General features: G+C 37.2%; 9 protein-coding genes across 9 annotated transcripts; 5 read left to right on the top strand and 4 right to left on the bottom strand.

The window, feature by feature from the left end:
• Positions 1-406: 406 nt before the first annotated feature.
• Positions 407-4165, top strand: FG386_001864 (kelch repeat-containing proteins that is fused to a HSP90-like ATpase; the record flags this gene model as incomplete). The annotated part of the gene is made up of 1 exon (XM_067341257.1): positions 407-4165. The coding sequence occupies one exon, from the start codon at positions 407-409 to the stop codon at positions 4163-4165; it is 3759 nt and encodes a 1252-aa protein (XP_067197219.1).
• A 1033-nt stretch (positions 4166-5198) lies between these two features.
• On the top strand, positions 5199-6539 carry FG386_001853 (uncharacterized protein; the record flags this gene model as incomplete). The annotated part of the gene is made up of 1 exon (XM_067341246.1): positions 5199-6539. One exon carries the CDS (start codon positions 5199-5201, stop codon positions 6537-6539), a length of 1341 nt encoding a protein of 446 aa, XP_067197208.1.
• A 305-nt stretch (positions 6540-6844) lies between these two features.
• Positions 6845-7391, bottom strand: FG386_001842 (uncharacterized protein; the record flags this gene model as incomplete). The annotated part of the gene is made up of 2 exons (XM_067341235.1): positions 6845-7153; positions 7278-7391. The coding sequence occupies 2 exons, from the start codon at positions 7389-7391 to the stop codon at positions 6845-6847; spliced, it is 423 nt and encodes a 140-aa protein (XP_067197197.1).
• A 295-nt stretch (positions 7392-7686) lies between these two features.
• FG386_001831 (notchless) lies at positions 7687-9240 on the top strand (the record flags this gene model as incomplete). The annotated part of the gene is made up of 1 exon (XM_067341224.1): positions 7687-9240. One exon carries the CDS (start codon positions 7687-7689, stop codon positions 9238-9240), a length of 1554 nt encoding a protein of 517 aa, XP_067197186.1.
• Positions 9241-9702: 462 nt separating this feature from the next.
• Positions 9703-13455, top strand: FG386_001820 (signal peptide protein; the record flags this gene model as incomplete). Its single annotated transcript, XM_067341213.1, has 1 exon — positions 9703-13455. The coding sequence occupies one exon, from the start codon at positions 9703-9705 to the stop codon at positions 13453-13455; it is 3753 nt and encodes a 1250-aa protein (XP_067197175.1).
• Positions 13456-14717: 1262 nt separating this feature from the next.
• FG386_001809 (uncharacterized protein) lies at positions 14718-16883 on the bottom strand (the record flags this gene model as incomplete). Its single annotated transcript, XM_067341202.1, has 1 exon — positions 14718-16883. One exon carries the CDS (start codon positions 16881-16883, stop codon positions 14718-14720), a length of 2166 nt encoding a protein of 721 aa, XP_067197164.1.
• A 1057-nt stretch (positions 16884-17940) lies between these two features.
• FG386_001798 (uncharacterized protein) lies at positions 17941-18762 on the bottom strand (the record flags this gene model as incomplete). The annotated part of the gene is made up of 1 exon (XM_067341191.1): positions 17941-18762. The coding sequence occupies one exon, from the start codon at positions 18760-18762 to the stop codon at positions 17941-17943; it is 822 nt and encodes a 273-aa protein (XP_067197153.1).
• Positions 18763-19414: 652 nt separating this feature from the next.
• Positions 19415-20422, bottom strand: FG386_001787 (dephospho-CoA kinase family protein; the record flags this gene model as incomplete). The annotated part of the gene is made up of 3 exons (XM_067341180.1): positions 19415-19946; positions 20016-20227; positions 20291-20422. The coding sequence occupies 3 exons, from the start codon at positions 20420-20422 to the stop codon at positions 19415-19417; spliced, it is 876 nt and encodes a 291-aa protein (XP_067197142.1).
• A 1652-nt stretch (positions 20423-22074) lies between these two features.
• On the top strand, positions 22075-22470 carry FG386_001753 (uncharacterized protein; the record flags this gene model as incomplete). The annotated part of the gene is made up of 1 exon (XM_067341146.1): positions 22075-22470. A coding segment is annotated over one exon (396 nt), but the record flags the coding sequence as incomplete, so codon positions are not given.
• Positions 22471-22648: the final 178 nt, after the last annotated feature.

Here is a 22648-nt window from a genome sequence, read left to right as displayed (position 1 = left end):
AGAAACTCTTTTCAAACCAAAATAAGAGGAACAAAGGGGAAAAGATAAGTCAAAAGGACCTGTTATATTCCACCGTCCTCTAAATCAACATTAGTGCTGCGTCCGTCTACATAACATAGCGAGGATGGTCCGATCATTTTTAAAGACCGATTGGAATAGAGTGTAACCAATTTTCAAGTAAGACCCATAAGGGACCTGAGGTTTTCCTAGAGTCCGAATAGTCATAGGCGGGAAACAGGAAGTGTTTAAATAAAAGTAAAGGTAATATTAGCCGTTTCGAACGCCTGGTTAAATGTAAAGGGGAAAGGAAAAGAGAAAAACGGTGTATTATACAGTAATATTATTTTGGTTAATAAATAGAGTGTGAGTAGACTTCGGCAGTCTCAACTTGATTAAGCGAATCAAAATGGATGGCAGTACGCTACAAAAGGAACTGCTTGGGAAAGATCAGGGGAGGCGAGAGGTTTGCGATTCAGAAGAGAAGATATTTTTGGAGAATGACACTTTAATTGTCATTCAGGACGAAGGCACGGCGATTAGAAGATTGGACCTCGAGACCTGTAACATAATGCAACTACCCTCAGCTCCTGATTTTCAGATATATTACAGGACGTGTGCAAAGAATAACATGGGGGATTCAATGGGAGACCTCGATTTGAGAATAGTAGCAATATCAAAAGTTGTAAAAGAGAGTGAGAAAAAGGATTTGGGAATTATTTCTAGAATCCTTGTGGACAAATTGAGAATTTGGAACAAAAAACTGGAACTTAAATTGAGTATTTCAAAAATAGAAAACTTTAATATAGGTGGAGAGGTCAAAAGCAATATTAAAATACCCACTTTGCTCGAATTACTGAATTTACTGTGCTCGGACAAAATAACTACAAGCAAACAAAGAAAGGAGATAAGAGATGCGATTAACATGTATTTGGTCGGTGAAGTTCACTATAACGATGTTTACACAATACTTGAAAGGATACTTGGAAGGGAGTTACTCTATCACACAATAATAAGCCTGGGTAACTCTTTAGAAAGAAGCGAGTGTGATGGAGACATTGATTATTCCTGGATGATCAGGTCCTTCGAGTTTGACAACGAGGATTCGCTTTACAACAAGTTAAATTGCTATTTGAAGATTCAAGATTTTTTCATGGACAACTCAAGACTTTATCCTTTTTTTGAGTTTGACTCTTCTGAGAAAGTTCCTTATGTAGGACACTCAACAGTAAATTGTGGTCCATATGTTATTTTCCTGGGAGGAATTAAAAGTGTTGAAAACAAAACAGATGAAAAGAGGCATATACTTTTGAATGATTTTGAAACGATTTCTGTGCTTGATACAAATAGCTTTGACATCAAAACCTTTAAAAGCCTTGGAGTTCCTGCAAATCCAAGCATGTACCACTCAAGCAATCTAATATTAACAAAAGACGGTCCAAAAATAGTAGTTTCCGGGGGGATTTTAACTAAAGAAAGGGATTCAGAACAAGAATTCTGTTTCTCAACCACGACTTCTATTTTTAACATGAAAACCAGAGAGTGGACAATTCAGGACAACCACTCTAACACCCCGAGAATGCTCCATTCAACGCTCACTTATCCCCAGTTTTCAACAAACAGGGAATCTAAATTTATAATCGTTTTTGGTGGTCTTACTAAGAGTATGGATGAAATAACACCCTCAAACGATATGTGGATATATTCAATAAAAGACAATTATTGGACCCAAGTTGCTGTTTTTCCGGCCCCCAATTCGGCTCAGACGGAACTCCCTTCCCCAAGATTCGGCCACAGCATGGTTTGGGTGGACGATAAAACATTCTACATTTATGGTGGAGAGGGAATAAACGTTAATGATCAAACTAAAAAGGGTGTTGTACTGAACGACGTTTGGTCTTTTACAATAAACTCAACGGATAACGACATATCTAATTTGTACATCAAAGGATACTGGACAAAGATAAAAACAACAGGATCACCGCTTCCCTTTTCTACCCTCCACTCTTGCATACCTCTTGGCATTCCAGGGAATGCTAATTTGAAGTGTAGCGGAGAGAATAACGGCCACAATGACAAGATCGCGACCTTGTCCTTTGATGACAAAGACAAGGGAAGAAGAAGAGTGTTGATATTTTTGGGGGGTATGAGTTTTCCAAAGATATCTGAATATCCGATAAACCTGAATGGTTCTAAGGGAGTTAGTTTCCTTTTAAATGAGCAGGAAAAGACTAAAATTAAATCTATCGGCACGAACATTAAATTCAGTGTATTGCAAGTTGAAACAAACGAATGCAAAACAATTGAAAAGATAAGGATATCGGCGCTTTCTCCCACTTCTGACGGAATCTTATCCTCCGAATCAAAGTCACTTGCCAATAAAGAACTTGACTGTATGTTTATATCAAACAGTACAGTGCATTTGTTCGAGGGCTATACCTCCAACAAGAATACAAAGAGTCCGTATTTGCTTCTCCAGGGTTACTACGGGACAAAAGAGGACGTTAACATGGAGCGAACTCTTTTTGTTCTTTCAATTTTGGGTCACGAGCCGTTTGGGAAACAGCAATCAAACACATGTCAGAAGGAACTTGGGTTAATTAGTCTGTCAAAATGCGATAACGAGTCTGTCGATAACACCATAATTTTAGACAATATAAAACCATTCGTGAGACCAATGCTCAGAAACACCTTTACACTGTCTGATTCTATATTTGCGTCAATGTCATCCTCGCAAAAGTGGCTGTTTGGGGCATTTTCTCACTTGTTTGATAATTCATTTTCAACCAAGAACAGATCAACCTTTGCAGAGTTAAATATAAACGAGGACTTTATTTCCTTCACAGATGACGGCACTGGACTGTGTTACACTGAAATGGAAAGCCTTCTAAGACACTTTGGTACTTTAAATAAAGACGGTGCATACGGGTTAGGGTTTAAATATGCTTTCTCACGCATATCGGAGTCATGCATTATTTATACAAAAACCCGAGAGTTTATAGGAATGGGACTTATTGCTACTTGCATATTAAATTCCGAAAATATGAACGACACAAAACACTGGACTCCAATATGTTACTGGCACCAGGATACCTTGGAGCCCTTTATACCGATTAACTCCAACATTCTAGAGCATCGGCAAAAACAGAAATTAATATTAAGATACAGCCCTATCAGTAATCCTAAAATCCTTTGCGATCACTTTTCGTCATTCAAGTCCAGTACAGGAACGAAACTCATATTCTCCTTCTCCAAAAACAAGCTAAAGCTCCATAAAAACCAGTACTTGGAGATATCAGAAAATGGCCTCAATTTGCTGAGCAGTGACAACTCTCTCTTGGACAAAAACTCTAACTTCGAGTCCTATATTGCAAACACTTCGAGCTTTGATGAGGATAATTCGCAGGTCCCAGACGTTTTGCCCTTCTGGAACTCAAACAGAAACTCAATAGACTTTTGTCTGTCCACATATTTGCATTGGTTGTATTTGAACAAAACTCAAAGTATATATTGTCAAGGAAGACTCCTGTCTTTGAACAAAGGTGCGCCTGAGTCTCAGTGTTTGTATGACTTCTTGCTTTCAAATCTGAAAAAGCCTGTCAAGCTCTCGAGAATAATCAAGGACAACAGCTACATTGACAACGACGGTTCCTTCGGAATTATAGGAGTTGTGTCGGACGTTTCAGTTGAAAACAAAGACTCAGCTACGCTTAATGCAGAATCAAGGGAAGGCTTTAACGCGGAAAACGGTAATGCTTTGAAGAACGACACCTGCAATACTGTTGCCGAATCGTCTATAGATGATAACGTGAAACTGATGGAGACGGGAGTTCTTCTGTATTACAATGGAAGATTGATCAGGAGACTTGAATCGCATTTTCCAAGCAATCGTCTCAGTGGAAAGCTTAGTGGCAGTCATTCTTCGCCCTACCAAGTAACTGCTGTTATTAATGTGCCTCAGTGGCTCGTTCCTTCCGCAAATAAGCAGGAATTTGTGTTGGAGAACACCGGGGTTTTTGAAGAGTTCCAGAACTCAGTTGAAAGAATTGTGAACGAGTATATTGAACGTTTCGACGACGACGCCAAGCTCAAAGAGTGGGAGTCCGAATTCAATCACGACTATTCCCAGGACTGTCGTCCGAGCAAAATACCTAAATTTGAAAACTAAGGTCACGAGTGCAACAGCCGTCGTAAACACATAGAAACCAGCGTGATGTTTCAACAACTGCTTTAATTAATTCTACTCTAATTGCTGCCCTTTTCCCTCGCCTTTTTCGCCTACAGTGCTGCTCTTTCTACCCACCACATGTATTTGCCTCCCTAGTCCCCTCCCATGCATGTTCGCGGGTTCCTGTCCTCTCGTAACTGCTCCGTCTCGCCAAAACATACCGAAAACCACCCATCTCGCCGTTAATCTTTTCTTACTGAAATTACCAGTCCGTCTCTTCCCCACCGGATTGGCCACTCGTGTACATTTACCCTGTCGTGTAAATTAACGGAAAGGGCGCCAACACTCAACTAAGATATGAATGTAAATATTGTATGGAGGTACCAAGATACCTGAGAACAGTGAAAGTAATACGATTAAAAGTAATTGAAAGCACCTGTAAAATAAATAGTAATATATTTGTGGCGGAAGCCTATATAAGATACGGTAGTTGAAGAGAGCAAGTGTCTTGGTTGGGTATAAGCAAGCCTAGTATTGGACATACAAAGGACTGAAATTTGTAAAAGACTGTAATATGGATTAATCAAGGCGTACATTAACCCATTTACTCTGCACGTACCTGCTTCTTTTTGACTAAGAAGCTCTCTTTCGAGATTTTTTGCACTTTTGAGAAGGAGATAGGGGACTATTCAAAGCAGACGTCGGTTGAGCCGACCCCCAGACGCCGGATACGCAACAGGAGTTGCTGTGTTTAATTACTAGCAGCAGTGTACAGACGGAACTAACTTGTCACCCACGTGAGTGAACAGGACGCGCTCTCATTTCCAGTGCCAGAGAGCTGATTTGGAACGATAACAGGAAAGCCGTCTGCTTTCATCTTGGAATACTGGGGAAGGCGGACGAATAAGACGCCTAGAGCTCGTGCTCCTCGTTTGTTTTGTTTAGGTTGTGCTGTACTGTATAATGCAGTTTGCACCTCGTTTTTGAAGAGAAAGTGCCTACATCGGAAGAAACAAGATCAATTATATTAAACATGAAGGAGAGAACGCAAGGCTCTAGCTTTTTAAGCATATCTAATTTGCAAGGCGTATTTAATGTTGGAATTTGCATACCTAAGAATGAGAAAATATACGCACGTTTTGTGTTTATTGTATTCGGCATAGCGTCTTTATTCATGTGGAATACGTATTTAAGCTGCTGTGGCGTATTGAATGACAAATTGTTTCCAAATATGGGATTTATACAGCACGTCCAGACAAGCTATATGACTTCGGTCTTCATAGGCAATCTGACTATGTCACTGGGACTTACACATATATTTGATCCACATCACTGTACCGTATTGTTTAACTGTATAGGTGCGGTTCAGTCGTCTGTAATATGTATCTGTATATGGTACCTTCACGGAACGCCTCAAGGGTGTTTTTTAAATGTTGTAATTGCTGGATTAATTGCGTTTAGCTGTGCAATACTGATTCCGGAAACATTTACCCTGGCTGCGATTATGCCAGAAAGTTTCTGTTCAGACGTTTCACTGGGACAAAGTTACAGTGGAGCAGTTACCTTTGCATTGGCTTCTGTACTCGAATATTTGCTGCCACACGACGTAAATGGTAGAAAAACCTTAGTTGTTGTCATGTTTGGAATAAGTGCAGCAATTTCGTTGCTGGCTGCTTTTTTAGCTCAAAGTCTAACCAAATCGCCTTGGAGCTACTCTGCCATTGATGATATTAGAAGAAACTCAAATTACAGCAATCTTTGCACGATAAACAACTATAGAAACGACTCCCAGTTTTCTTGTGAAGACTCCCTGTTGTCCATTTCGATAGACAATGAGAGCAATTTTGAGATTAAAAACACGAACATGGAAGTGACAAGACAGATCTGGCCTCAACTCTATAATATATTCATATCTTTTATGGTGACTCTTGCAGTCTTTCCAACAATATGCACCGAGTGGGTTTCAGACCTTCCAGACAGCAGTTCAAATACGCTTATGATTGTCCTGGTTGGGATGTTTCATCTTGGAGACATGATTGGAAGGCACATGCCAAGATTTGGATTTGTGATACCACCCTCGCTTCTTTGGATTTTCACAACTTCTAGACTGATTTTCATTCCTCTTTATTCCATGATAAAACAAGCACCGCCTGACTCTTTATTGGCCTCTATATGGACAAAGCTTTTTGTGCAGTTCTCTCTTGCCTTTACAAATGGGTTTTTCGCCTACTTGGCATTCATATACGGACCCGAGACTGTGTATTTTAGATACAACAAGGAAAAGGCCTCTTTTCTTTTGTCGATCTACAACGTTGCCGGAATGACTGCTGGGAGCTGGCTAATGAACTTGCTCATTTGGATAAAGTACTTCTGAACAGATACAAAGATAAAGGTACATGTGTCCGTCGTTATCTTGTACTTTTTGTGTTTGCATTCCACATTTCCGTCTGTTCGGCCCCATTCTTCTTTTCTGGACTTGCCACGCTCTGTCGAAACATACTGAGACGGGTGCTCGGGGACGAGGCTTTGCTCAAACAAGACAAAGGGACTCAGGACAAAGAGGAAAAGCTTTAACTAAAAGTGATAATTAATTTTAGGTTTACTCGAGTTATTTTTCGCAAATAGTTCAGACTATAGCTATGGTTAACTGTTATTTTCCCGACACTAGATGCCTTTATATCACTTTAACTTCGGGAAACCCATGACTTTCTCGAAACGATCCCAGAAGTTTCTTTCCCATCCCACAAGACATTGTTCAGAACAGCCTGGATTTCCGTACCTGTCTAGAGCAGGAATATCCGACTGAATTAAAAGCACTTCCGTGCAGTCGTCTTCCCCTATGATCGGTCTAAATTCAATGCTCACCTTTGAGTAAACCCCCTCTTCCCACGAACTGAATCTCCATTTTTGTACTATTTTCGAGTCTTTGTCCAACTTAATATTCTCTCCCTCAACTGAACCGTTGTAAAGCGTAAATTTACCTCCCTCCTTCCGGTCCTTTTTAGTGACATCAAACAAGCAAAAGGTCGTTGATTCATTAAGCAGTTGCGCATGCAGTTAACAAAGCGGAAGTCCCGTAGTTAAGACCAAGAAAAAAATCCAAGCAACTTACCATCTGACACTTGCTCCCCAAGGAAAGTCTAGTTAAGTCATTCTCGCTCAAAAAACACTCGTAGAGAATTCTTGGGGGTACCCTAAAGGAAACGCTGCTTTCTATAGTCGCCATACTTCTGTCTCCCTCTGGCTTCTACAAACAACAAGGAAAATCCAACTACCTACTTGTTTTTTCTCGGGCTGAAAGTACCGTGCCCTGCTCAAAATTAGTCTGCAGATTGTAGTTTTGGCGGGCTTCCGACAGTAGCTGTCTAGCAGGTCAAAAAAGACCAAAAAGGGATTAATTTGAATGAAGGGTGCGTTTCCCGTTCGTTGTTGACAAGACTCTATTGGTATTTGAGGGAATTGGAAGTCCGGCCTAGGAATGGGAAGGTTGGTTTTTCCCTGATCAAAAGGAATCCACTAAAATGAAGGACACCTTGTTGGAAGATGAGCATACAAATAAGAAAAGAAAAACACAAACAGAAAATGATACGAAGATGGTCTGTTCCGCGAGACATGTCAACATTCAGTTTGTGGATCCGGACGGAAATAAAGTTGGAGAGGAGTTTGACATTAACCTTGACGAAACCAATACTAGGGATTTAAATAAATTAGTAAATCAGTTATTGGATGACGACGAGGACACACCATACAGTTTTTGTTTAAACAATACAAATTTAGAGGTAGGCTACTCCCTTGCGGAGAGTTTTGACAGGCTTGGGGAGGTTTCTACTGAGGAAGTTTTGAGGATCGTGTACTATCCTGTGACGCCGTTTAAAATTTTGCCTGCAACAAGATGCACAAGTTCCTTACAAGGACACAAAGAAGCTGTTCTTTGTTGCTCATTCAGTCCAGACTGCGAACTCTTGGCAACTGGATCTGGGGACACAACAGTTAGGCTTTGGGATTTAATGACAGAAACACCAGAAATGTGTTTAAAAGGTCACACCAACTGGGTCATGACGCTCGCTTGGTCCCCGGACTCACTTTATCTTGCCTCTGCAGGAATGGACAATACAATATGCGTTTGGCTCCCCTTTAAGGGGAAGGAGATTTTCAGGAGACTAAAGGGCCACTCGAAACCGGTAGTTTCTTTAGCCTGGCAACCCTTACATCTAGTTGCATATGAGGATGATAACTTAGAAAGGTCTCCGGTTTATCCCAGATTGATCAGTGCCTCAAAAGACTGCTCTATTAAAATTTGGAACCTCGGGACTGGATCTTTAATAAACACACTTACCTCCCATACCGACATGATTACTCACTTGAAATGGACAGGAGTGTTTAAAGAATACATTGTGAGTTCATCTAGGGATACCCTAATCAAAGTTTGGAATCCTGAAACTGGCCAACTCTTAAGGGACTTGAAAGGTCACGCTCACTGGGTAAACACACTTGCCCTTAACACAGACTACGTCACCAGAGCATCTTGTTTTTACCCGAAAGGAAAGACTCTCAGAGTGAATCTTAAATCCGTTGTTGAAAAAGTCAAGGCTGCGAAAGAGTCTATTGATAATTTTAAAAAAAAATGCAAGTGTGAAAGGCTTCTTTCCGGGTCAGACGACAATACCATGTTTCTCTGGGACCCTCTCAGTGAAACTGGGAGGAAACCCATTCAAAGACTCACTGGCCACATTAAAGTTGTAAACCATGTTGCATTCTCCCCAGACGGTAGGTTTATCGCATCTGCCTCCTTCGACAAAACCATCAGGCTTTGGGACGGACATTCTGGTAAATTCATTTCTGTATTCAGAGGCCATGTCGGACCTGTTTACATGATATCCTGGTCAGTAGACAGCAGACTTCTCGCTTCTGCTTCAAATGATAGCACTGTCAAGATATGGCACATAGCATCCAGAAAGCTTAAAGAAGATTTGCCGGGGCATGCAGACGAGGTTTACACTATTGATTGGTCCATTGACGGCTCCAGACTGGCCTCCGGTTCAAAAGACTGCATAGTCAAAATATGGAGGCACTAAGTCAAGGAACGACCTTGCTCAAAATACATAAAAAGGCGAAGAAACATTACAGCACCGCTTTACTAGAAAGTCATGTTACAAATAAGCAGGACCTTTATGCGTTCTCCGTCTTGTTTTGAACCAAGGAAGTCTGCATGCAATCCTATTATCGCTAACTGTATTAGTCGCCAGCAATTAGTAACTTTTGCCTTGAAAAACAGAGCTAACGGTTAGTCTTTTTCCTCAAAAAGACCGGCAATTGCCAACACGGAAAACCTAACTTCGAGATTTAACAACACACATTTTACGGAAAGCAAGATTTTCTACATGCCCTATGCATTTTTAAAAGTAAACCACTATCTATCTGGTTGGCGCCACTGTTTTTTCAAATAATAGATATATTAAAGAGAGATAAAAGTCAGAAATAAAAGAAAGCAGATGAAGTGAAGTTATGAATCTGGATTGAAAATTTGGACAAATATAATGAACGAACACTTATTGTTGTTGGTTTTCGTCTCATTTTTTGTTTCAGTTTTTGTTCAAAAATACAACTTTGCAAGCAGCTACGATGTAGAATCTAAAAATGGAATTCTTGAATTCGGTACCTACTTTGCACCCCCGTTGGATTTGCTTATAGGTCCTTATGGCGAAAAGGCAGCAGCAACTGAGGATGATGAGCTTAATCTCAAGCTGCTATATTTGTTGGAGAATCCTGACTGCTGGTTTAATCAAAGGGGAAAAAGCGTTTTATTGTTGTTCAATGAGACAAAATTTCCGGAGGAATATGCCATACTAAGGAGGTCAAAGGGGCTGTTTTCCGGGAAAACAAAGTTTGAAATGGACCTTCAGATACTTGAAGAGGAGGAAGACAGAGAAAGGTTGTTTGAGCAACAAGAAGATCTCAGATTCGAGAGAAATATATTAAGACAAATGACTGGAACTGATCCAGAGTTATTCGAAGAGGAACGCGAGTTGAGTCCCAAACTTTCGAGCAAATTGGAAAGCAGCATTGTCTTTCCAGTAAACGACACTCTCTCTGAGGATATTGAGAAATTTAACTACAAACTAAGAATAAGAAAATTGTTAAATATGAAGCAAGACACTTTGAATAAAATGAGGAAGGTTAACCTGGAACTCTCTTACTTGAACTCGGCTTTCACTGGAGAGTGCGATGATCCGGAGTGCGACACGTGTCTTGACTACCAGTCCAGTATAAATTTAAAGCACATTGAAAGAAACAAGCTTAGAAACAGGTTCAAGAGAGTGATAGGCTTGCTTAGAGAATTTGTTGACCATTCGAATAAATTTGTGCTCGAAGAAGAATTAAGGAATTACATTGTGGGAAGAGGTTTCAGAGAGGAGGGTCGCAATTTAGACATTGATATTTTAGGACAGTTTTTGAATGAAAGGAAGACTATATATGCGTATAGAAGAAGACCAGGTTATAACACTACGAGTGGTCAAGACAATGAATCATTTGACTTGGAGAGGAATTACCTGAAAATTAAAGAGCTTCTGGACGAGTTAGAAAGGAAAACATCAAGAGAAGATGAATATAGCTACGATGAATTAGAAAGCTATTTGAATAAACAAGATAATTGCCACTGCGAGAGCTGCAAAGAGAGGGTAACTGATTGCAGCGAGAAAGAGTTGGAGCATTTATTAAAAAGAAGAGAAGAACTAAAGCAAGTGGTAATGGGTGTAAGGTTCTTTCTCGAGTCTTTATCTGAAAGGGATTGCTCAAAGTGCAACGAAAAAACATTTAACGGCTTCACTGAATTTACAGATATGATAAATACGCAAATTAGAACACTAAATTATTACAGCAAAATTGGAGATAAAATAGATCTAAGGATAGACGATTGCATGGAAAAAATTGACAACAAAAGGATTATACTGTCCGATAAAATGGGATTTAAAGGTTATTGGGACAAATCCTCTCATGCATATGATGAGCACTCTAGAATATTGGAGAGAATTTACAGAAAATACAAAATATATAATAAAAGCTATCCCGAATTTAAGGAAAAACTTTTCAAAAATAGCATTTACGGTGGGATTCATAATCACAGTACTAAAGGTAGTGACTGTGACATCAACATTCTCGTGTTAATGAATGAATACAAAAAGGAACTTATTGGAAAGGTAATAACTAACGAGATAGAGATAAGAAATTCGAAAAATGGATTTTGTGAATCATGTTCATTAGGTTCCCCTGTTGGCTGTAAATGTCTGCTAAATAACCCAGAAAGGCTTCTGAGAGAAGTCTTTACCTATAAAACATGGATTTCCAGTATAGTGGGTCACCTTCGGTACTGCAATTATGATGACATGATGACTTTTTCTGAGTATAGAGACGAACATTATAGGCACAAGAAAAACAATAAAATAGACCTATACTTTGGAGAAGACGGAATATTGTGGTCATTGGAAAGGTATTCATCAGAGTCTTTTATAAACAGAGTATTGAGCTTAAAAGGACTTTTAAGGGTTTACAGACTTAAAATACTCGAGAGAATTAAACTCACTTTGATGACACTTATTAAAACGTTGGCTTTATCTTATCCTCACGAAGCCAGCAAAGCAAAATGCACTGACTGCAAATACGGAACCTGCAATGATTGTTTTAGAATACTTGCAAACCATTCTCAAAGCTACATTGAGGAAAGCAGGTATTTAAGGTTATTGAGTATTGTGAGAAAGAAAATATGGTCTCTTTCCAAAAGAGAGTATACTTCACACAAAAGTGATGCACAAGGGAACTTTCCTTTAATTAAAAGAAACAGTTTGAAGTACTGGAAGCCAAGGGAGGTCAGGATAATGCTCAAGTGCAATGAAATGAACTATTCACGTGCATATTTGTACTTTAGGGAGCTTGAGGACGAGATTAAAATGAACAGAAATACAATGGATTATTTTATGGAGACAATATTCAGAGAGGCGAGCGTTCCTATGACTGAATTTCAGTTAATGGACTTGGTTAAAGAGTGGGATAGGGTTTGGAACGACACAAATATGAAAAGGGACGCATTCAAATTGTTGAATGGCTTTCTTTCAAACTGTATTAAATACAATGCGGGATTTGACAACATCTTCAACGAATATACTGAGGGATTTGAGATTGAGAAACTGAACAACTCCTTTAGAGATCAGAGTAGAAGGATAGATAGAATATTAGCTAAACTAAGAGAAATAAGTGGAGACGAATACATTGACTTTAACGAGAAAAACTATCCTGACTTCGAGGAAAGAGTCTTTAAGGTGAATAGGCTGATGCAGAATTTAGACAGTGAATTCAGGGTGTTCGATGAAATAAGAAAAAGACTGAACTCGAATATTTACAGGCAAGGATTCAACAACTTAGAGTTGAAAAATAAAGACACGAATATCAGGGGTCACTATAGAGGTCCATACAAAGGAATGATTGGAACCAGAAGGTATTCGACTAGAGTTGAGCTTCCGAATGGGACTTTGGTTGAAGAGTTTGAAAAAGCCGAGTTTCCAATTCCAGGAATGAGAAAGTATTTGGAAATGTTGTCTGATTCACATAATTACAATGACGGGAAAAAATACAAGTTTCTTACTTCAAAAATGAAACCAAACTCGAAATACAGTTGCACCAAGATTGAAATACTCGTACTGCAAAAGGTTACTTCCGTTTTATCGCAAAACTATAAAAGACTTGAAATGTATATGGAAGGCTTAAAAATGACCTGCAAAAGGAAAGAATGCGTAGAATGCATTTTAACAAGGCAGTTGAGTGACACTGTAGCACTTGAGAAAAATATCATAAAGTCTTTGCTGGGGAATTCGACTATTCAGTTATCTCAGTGTATACTGGATACACAAGACGACTACATATCTAAGGAAGAATATATTGAATTCCAAAATTCTTTAAGAATGCAATTGACTGAGAACAGTAGCTTTAATTCAGCAATTGGTTCTCGCTTTAAGTATATTAGAGACTATAAGTGTGACAAAGTTAATGTCGAAGAATTAATTAATATTAAAAACAACGTCGTAATTAAGCTTTATTCTTGGATAGAAAAAGTGCTGACTAAGATGCAGGTACTTGATGAACTAGATGAAAATCACGAATCAAATGTCTTAAAATACAAGTCAATAACCTATCAATTCGTCCAGTTAGTTGACTACTCTAAATACCTTGAGGACAAAATAAACAATTGCCTGAGTTTGCTCAATGTAATGCTTGACCACGGGTTTAAAGAAGGTTAAACATTCCAAATTGATAAATATACTCTTTTTTATCTCGTTTAGTTTATATTAACTTTTAATATCTGTTTGTCTCTATGTTTCGCATCTTAGCATCTCCATCTTGTTCACCACGTGCCCTACGCCAAGCTACCACCTTCACTACGAAGGAACGAGGACACAAAACCTGTAAAAACAATCAATGAGAATATCGGAAAAAAAGACAAACGTATCATACTAATAAAGTTAAGTTCAATCAGCTCCAAATTAACTCACTGAGTCTAGAAGATGTTCTACAGAGCGATACCGCAGGAGAAGGAATTGTAAGGCCTAACTAAGAATGGAACTGCGTGTCTACTAGACTGATCCTTTTTCGAGACAAACAGAATCCCCTCCAGCCAATCATGTGCATTACTCTTGTATAAACTAATTGTTATGTTTACTCAAGAAACAAAGCATAAGTTAATGAACCGTTTGCTTTGTTCTTAAATACCAATTTATACACTTTCTTCTGCACTTGAAACAGAGAATAGATTCTTCAAATTCAACACTACTCAACTATATGCAGCAAGAAAAATCAACTCAAGATTCTTACATCTTGAGCTTCGTTCTCAACCAGTGTCTCTTCTTAACATTGTACCTGATGTCTGTGTCAGACTTCAAACGAAACCAGTGAGGGACAGGGGAATTCTGCTTCATCTTCTTCCCCAGGCGTTTCTTGAGCATGAAACCCTTATTTGCTCCCATTTTACTCGAAACTACAATAGCAAAAGCGAGTGAAACTTAGACCCTTTGTCCTAAACTTGCAAGGCAAAAAATGAGACAAATTATTACTTATCTATTCCCGGCTCATGTCTCTAATATTTTATTTAAAAATTATTTTTACCGCAAATCTGTCCTATACTCTGCTATCACAAGGTTTCCCTCATTTTTATATATATATAAATATAAAACTGGCGCCATGGTCGGTACCTTAGCTTAACGGCACTTATGACAGACACGATAAATTTAGGCAATATAGGTGCCATGAAACGGAAAACGTACCGGATCAATTCAGAGACGAGACGATCAATATGTAATGTAGAAGCGCGGCAAACAGGAGGAAACAATACATGTACAAGTAGATGACTGTTGTTAATTTAATATAAGAAAACGGGAGCATCTTCTTTTTCTATTTATTATTTTACTTCTAGAATGAAAATGTACCGTGACTTCGTTTTTTCCTGTGTTTCGGAGTAGGGCGTTCGCGCCCTACCCAAGAAGACCTTTTGATAAGAACAAGATCGTCAGAAATCAGTGGAGATGACTTCCTGAGTGGTTTCAAGTTCGATTTCAACAACTTCTTCTTGTTCCTCCCATTCGAGTGACTCAATAAGTGCATTTTTCGCGACAAGCCACTCATTGTATACTGTCTGTTTCACCTTCCATTTATTGATTTCTTCTATAATTGAATTAAACTCGTCTTCATTAACTTTGCGATTTTGCAGCACAATGTTAAGCCTTTCGGACCTAATTGAGTCGTCCTCGATCTCGAATTTTTTGCTGTATTCCTTAAGTCTTCTCGGAATCTCGTCAAATTTCTCCTGAGGCAACAGCGAAGGTGGATGAGGTCTCCACATAAACTGGTAAAATGTTTCCAATGGGGAACTGTACAACTTTCTTCCTTGGAACGACCAGATTACATATCCTGTCTCAGTGCTGTATTTATAACCACCCTCAGCGAGTTTGGATTGAAAGGCCGTTGTTATGTATCTGCCGGTTGGATCCCATTGAATCCAGTTGCACATAAAGTGTTCGTCTTTTTGTAAGATATCAAACTTATTATCGTTATTTAGTTGGCAAAAAACAAGATTTCCACCAGATCCTCCGACAACAAAGTAACTTCCCAATGGACTCCATTTAACTGTATCAACTGGAGTTGTTAAGTAGTGAGAATAAATAAAATCCGTTTGCGTATTGTTTACCTGGTAAAATCTAAGTGTCTGCGATCTGGTTACCTCATCTACAACAATAACAACAAATCTGTTTGATGATTCCCAAGAGAAGCAACGAACTGACACGCCCTCTATGTGTATTGTGTCAACGGGGACGTTCTTTTCCTTGACTCTAAATATTTCCAGTTGGGTGTATTCCTTTTTCGCCTTTTTGCCAGTTCTTCTGGAAACCTGAGCCCTTAAACACATATATTGCCCTTTAGGCTGCCAATACACAGATGCTTCCTTAACGTTAAACACATTCTTAATCGCCAGTTCCTTCCTATTTTGAGCAGAAAGTAACGTTAAACGTCCGGGAGTATCTCCTCTTTCTGGACACCAAATAGACAAATTGTCCTCCTCTGGAGACCAATCAAAGAACAAGAGTGGATATTTTAATGGAGTTTTTGAGCCCGTTACGGGGTCCTCAATTAAATTCATGGTAGATGATTCGTATACATACAATTCCCCCTTCTCTGAACAATGTGCAAGGTATTTTCCGGTAGGACTCCACGAAAAGTACTTGTCTTCAGAAATACTCAATGTTTGAGTTGGAGTTGCAAAACACCTTAAAAGCTTTCCAGAGAGCACATGCCAAACCTTAACTGCTTTGTCAAACTTTGATTCTGGAGAGGAGCCGTCCCATGTAAGTAAATATTCCTCATTCGGACAAAACTCTATAAATTTAACGTCCTTATGCTCAAATCTAATTTTTCTATCCCAGTTATCTCCGCCCCACAAAACTACTCCTTGACGATGAAACGTGATTAAATAAGAACCCATAGGACTCCATTGAACTGAAAAATCCGTCCAAACTCTCTTCCCACCCTTTGCTCTCTCGCCATCATATACTAACTCCGGAACCCGTCTTACTGAATCAAATGAATATATTTCTGTTGAACTCTGATATCTAATTACAAATTGTTCGCTGCATCTAGAACTCAACAGCCAATTTCTAATGTCGCTTCTATCGAATAGCAAAGGTGGTGGATAAAGCGTCTCGAGATACTTTGGATCCGATTCATCTTGTTCCAATACTACCTTAACATCGTCAAACATAACAGTATTAAATCTAGTTTGTTTATCAAACGGAGCTTTCGACAATGACTGGCAAACAGTTTCCGCTTGAAATGAATTGGGAAACGTGAGTATTGCTAAACCTTTTGTATTTCCGTTCTCGTCACACGGAATATCCAATATAAAGCTCTCGTCGTATTCCACTCGCATCATTTTTAGTGTTTGATTGATAATTGTTCTCAAAGCCTTAGCGAACCTTTCGTATTTATCATGACTTACAGACGGAAGCCCAAATACAACAAAGCTTTTCGAGAAAGAGTCAGATAATGTCAGTGGCTCTTCTATTGCATTGCATTTTTTTGAAATGTATTCTTCCGTCCTTTCCCCATCGTTTGTTGAATCACTTAAATAGTCCAATAACTCTACGTCCTCGCCCAGATCTTCTTTTGTTACCTTAAACATTATTCATAAACCTTTAAAAGTTAAATGTGGTGCAATTACAAAATATCTCTATTAAACGCTCTGGTAAATCCCACTTCTCTTGTCAAATGTATCTACAATCAAATACTGCTATTCAGTATTTTATTATCCCTTTTTTTCAGTATTAATCAGGTTTTATAGTTGAACAACCTGTGTTTCTCACCGACAATCGTATGCTACAGTTACTAATTTCCCAAATAAAATACCTCCCGACAAAAAGAAATGAGAAAGAAACAGACAGTATCCCAACCTACTGATTCAGTCAGATCCTATCTGTTTTTTCTCCTCCTTCTTATCTCCTTATTTATTATTATAGTTTTCTACTTCCATATAACTACTCCTTATTTTCCCGGTTTCATTTAATTATAGCACAATTTACTTTTTTTCATTTCCGTCTCTGCACCTTGTATTATCAGGGCAGTTATTTACTATTGCTAAACCAGCCAATAAAGGCGGGCACTTTTACTTAATTTTCTCATAAAGGCATGTAACCAAATTGCTTGACGGTATACAACCAGTAATATTGGTAGTTAATTTGAAATTGCAGTTTTGTTATTTTCAAGTGTACTATGTTTCTGTTTAAGTAATGTTATAAAATCCCCTTAAATATCATTATGTGCTTGTTCGTGCATGTTTGACAATAAATTAGTATCGTTTCTGGTGTTATGCATGTCAGCCTTGGCCGTGGGTACAGTGTTTTTATGCTATATCACTCATAATTGAAAATAGAATTTTGCAAATAAGTACGTTTGAGACTGTTTAAAGTATCGTTTAATGGCAAATACACACAGAAAAAAAAGTAAACTTAAAGAACCTAAAATCCAGTGTAATATTAGCAATAGTAGACGTTGAAGATCTTTTTGTTTGTGTAAAAAGATGATATTCTAAGATGAAGGTTATTGAAAAGTATGTTTTGCTTGAGTGTATATTACATTCAATTCCAAAAAATGCTAGAAACGATTATGAATAATAAATAAGGGAAAACAAGTTATAGAAAATAATGTTATTTATAAAACTTTTTTTAATTAAATAATATCAATTACTCAGACACCCTTGTGAGTAAAATTTCTGCTGCTTCTGAAACATCTCTATTATTGCTTTTAGTCAATACCTTGAGCTTTTCCACAACACCACACTTTCTGACTGCCCTTGTGTACTCCAGTAACTCCTCATTTTGGTCTATAATCAAATCCTCAATGTGATATATTGCCTCTAAAGGTGTATACCAGCTTTCAGGTTTATCTATATCTTTAGTTGGTGGTGCCAGTAAATTAACAAGTATTTGTATACCCCCAAGTCTCATAAATTCTTTTCGTTGATTAATACCTAAAATAAATATATTCCTAGCTGTTTGTGCAGATGCAGCCCTGAGTCCATCTACTTCACCGGACATACACTTAACCAAGTATGGCAATACGCCACATTCAAACATTGCATTACAACACTCCGCATTATTTACACTCAAAAATGATAGCGCAACCACTGCTCCATCTATTCTATCTTCTTCTTTGCTTTTAAGTAACTCTAATAGTCCTTGTATTCCACCTTTTTTTCTTATCACGTCTTTAAGTTCTGGTTGACTGTCTCTAGCTGCTAGTATGGCTAATTGTGTTGCAGCTAAAGCTCCAACTGTCTTTGGATCTGCTGCCCAGGGATGCATCGGTTCATCTAACTTATCTATCGGTTGATTCGATGATAACAATTTAACAAATTCTTCTATATCGTTTTTATCATATGCGAGATCAAACCTTGTAATATCATCATTCACTCCATCAGCCCTATTTAACTTATCATACGCTCGTCTCTTTGCCTCCTCATCTTCTCTCCCTGAACAACACCCTGCTGAAACTACTGATCCCATTATTTAAAACACTTGTTTTGCTGGCACGACGACAATAAACAAGGGAAGAAAAAAAAGTAAATAACTTGAAAACTGTGATGACTCTTATTCTTGTATTTTGTTCTTAGACCGAATTTTCTTCTGTTTCAGGAACTCAGTCTTTGTGTATAAATATCGGAAAACCTTTTCTACTAATTAAGATCTAACTTCAAATAATCAGCTACTATTTGTATTAAACTGCCGTTATTTGTCGTTGATCTAATTGTTATTCCTGTGAAAATTATTTATATCCGTAACTTTATTTTTTACAATTCTTCTGTATGCATAATACATATACATGCACTTGACATTTATAAATAATATATATATTTGTCTGTATACTTTGCAATTATTTTTTTCTACCTTTATTACCCGGTTACCCTATACATTATAATTTAAAAAAGGCGCGTCTTGTCTTAAAAAAAACTGCATGCAAATAAATATAGCTGTGCTTTATTTTCGCAAGCAAACTGCTGAGAATAGATTGTAGTTAAAATGGTAGATTATTTGTAACTAATGGAGTTCGGTTTTGTACTTTGGGATACAAATGGTGCAAACTTGAAGGGAACTGAAAAAGAAAACAAACGACAGCGGGTATATTTGTTTTTGAATTAACGTGATTATTTTTCCTGATTTATTGCTGTTTTTTTATAAACGGTAGATAATCTCTGAATTTTAGACAAATACCTGAAACTAGATTTCGAGTTTTGAATGCTTTGTTGGTGTTTTCATATAACTCTTCTAAAGTTCCTGTATTCCAAATAACTTTGTCAGCCAATTGGCACTTCACCTTTAGGTCCATCTGTGAGCTAATCATTTTTATCGCGAGATCTTCTGTGCATTTGTCTCTTTCAATAAGATTTTTAACTTGTAGTTGTGTAGTCGTGGCAACGACGTATATTGGTGAAGTTACTTTTGTAAGTAAAGCGTTTTCAAATAAAAGAGGTGAAACTATTATTGTTTTTATACTCGTAAATTTTACTGCGGATAGATATATTCTATAGTAAATAACTTTAATTATAGTTTGAACAATAATGTGAAAATGAGTTATTTCATTTAATTTCTTTCTCTTATTTGAATCATTAAAAATTACTGTTCGCAGTTTTTTTCTGTTAATCTCGAGATTTTTGTCTAAAATATCTTCACCAAAGTACTTTACTATCTCTCTATATCATTATTAAATGTATATTTATTTGTTAATACAGAGTGATTGCTTAACTAGTGATTAAACGTACCTATACGCAGGTTTTCCAACAGAAACTATTTCCCTTGATATAATATCCATGTCAATAATTTCGTATCCTTTATCGGCCAATTTGTTTGTAACTTGAGTTTTACCACATGCAACCCCACCTGTTACACACGGAACTATAACTCTTTGTAAACACAAATACAACGCCAAGTTTATGACTAGTATCAGATAATTATGATATACTGCAATGTTTACCTACAAGTAACAATAACAGTTTTAATCAATAACAATATGCCTATTTTATTTTCCTCTACTTACAATAACAAACAATGGAATTACTAAGAAAAACTGATCAATTTCTGAATAATTTCTTTTTTTAAATCTAACAATAACTAAACAATACAAAATATTCACAATTGTACTTTCAAATAAATTTGTTGCTGTGCTCATTATATAATAACCATTCACATTCGCTTGTACAAAACTGCCCTGTTTAGTTCGTTTACACTTTAAATTGTTATATAATTGCTAGGGGAGCTTATTAAAATTGCTTGACCTTATTTGCAGGATAAACAACCATTAAACGCGTGAAACTGCTTTACTGTGCCTATCTCATTCATTTACATTTGACTTCATTACACAGGCAAACTGCTCGCTTAATACTAACTGTTCCCGCCAGAACATTTAAATTTTGTATGTTAAATACGGACATTTAATAAAACATGATATACGTTCAATAAGTGTAAATAATCAAAAGTGATTTGCATGTGCGTATGTGCTGAGCTTTTGCTCGTTTGTTGAAAGAAAACACTGTTTAAAACTTATAATAAAATCACTTTTTTCTCAAAGAATGTTGTTAACATTCGCGTGTAAATTGATTTATCAAGGTTTGTCACTTAGTCACTAACATTATTTACCTTATACCACACAATACAGAGGCTGCTTATGCGTTAAAGTATATGAGCATATAAAGGTTTGGCTTAGTTATCCGTTAATAGCAACCCTTTAAAATTCAAATTTTATAATTGATTAAACTAAACAGATATATGTATCCATATAACCAAGTTTGTCAATGTGTATGTGTATTTCAATGGTTAAATCAACACTTGGTTAGATTTATGGTGTTCGCTATAACATTTACTGCATATAACACTCTCTCTACAGCTATCAAAGCACAACGTAAAAAAAATTACACTAGCATTTTGATTATTGGTTTCATGATTTCTATATAACTTACTCGTAGACTGATCCACAATCACTCAAAAGCCCACAAAAAAAGAGAAAACATTTGAAAATCGTGTCGGCATTTCTAAGTAAAATATTTGGTATCAAAGACGCTTTGACAACAAGAGTGAAACAAGGTTCGTGTGGAAATACAGTACGGGAAAGTGAAGCTAAATCTAACTTCAAAAATAAACTAATTTAATTCGCTATTGTAGCCTGTCGCTTCAGCATACTTTAAGATTACTCAATTAATGGTTTTTATTATCGCTCGTCCTTGTTTAGCGACTCAACCTTGTCCGCTATAAATCAAAAGTAACCGCTGAATCTGTAACATATATATCATATTCATGCCTTGTTTTTGGTACACCCTTACAATTACTGTGTTAGGTTAAGACGCTGTTGAATAACCTCTAGTAAAAGTTAGAGAAATTTATACCACGACATAGCAAGTCAATTTGACCCGACTTTTTGGTACCATAATAAAGCCTTTAAAAAATGCAATTGAACTTTTGGCGCCATTGCTTAATGCATATTGATATTCGGTACATCAGTATATCAGTGAGGTAATGCCAAATAATTGTAAGTTGCGGGAGAATTTAGATTTAAAAAAAATGATAAATTGATGAAATTGATAATCAGACTGGGAGCTTTTGAAATATGCGTTGAATCTGTATAACAGTGGTTTTGTATGTCTGTTTTTCCTAGATAACTGAGCATATTTTGATTTTTTTTGTATCCTGAATCTTTTTTTGTGAATATTTGACAAGTTAATCTGCATTTCCCGGTTTTATCCCTTGTCTTGAATATAGAAAATATTTAGGTACTATAGTCATTTTTAATTTGTGTAAAATTTGTCAACCCTACTATAGTTTACGAAGATGATTAAATTTTGGAGTATTGGTTATGTGACTTTATTACTGTACATTGTCGCTTTTAAAATTGACAACAGATCCATTAGCTACTCGTCAATAACATATTTGCGCAATTACGGAACTGTTGAACTCTCTCTGCTCAAGTTGAAATCTTCGACTCTGGATAAAATCAAGAAATGCATAGGTTGTTGTTGCTGCTGTTTTAGAAGATGCCATGACTCTTGTGGTAATAGTAATGACAACGACGATGATTTTGATAACAATATAGATAATATATTTGGTCAAGGAAATCCACCTACAGATAGAATTCCTATACCAGTAAGAAGAGAAGGACATCCAAGAACACTACTTGAAAGATACAATCAAAGACTTCAAAGTAAAACTGGCTCAGGATATAGATCTGTAGTTTGGTCACTAAACATGAGTTTGGAAACAATTAATGAAGATGAAGATGAAAATGAAGAAGACTATGATGATGGCAACTGTGGTGGGATTGATAACCCTGCATTTGAATCAGATGGTGATGAATCTAAAGGTCGAAAAAACATTAGAAATGGTAGAGGTGATAAGAATAAAGGTG

Source organism: Cryptosporidium ryanae (genome assembly GCF_009792415.1).
Source record: "Cryptosporidium ryanae isolate 45019 chromosome Unknown contig_28, whole genome shotgun sequence".
In the NCBI taxonomy this organism is placed as follows: domain Eukaryota; phylum Apicomplexa; class Conoidasida; order Eucoccidiorida; family Cryptosporidiidae; genus Cryptosporidium; species Cryptosporidium ryanae.
The sequence above is the reverse complement of the archived record's forward strand: the minus strand, read 5'-3'. Positions and strand labels throughout refer to the sequence as shown.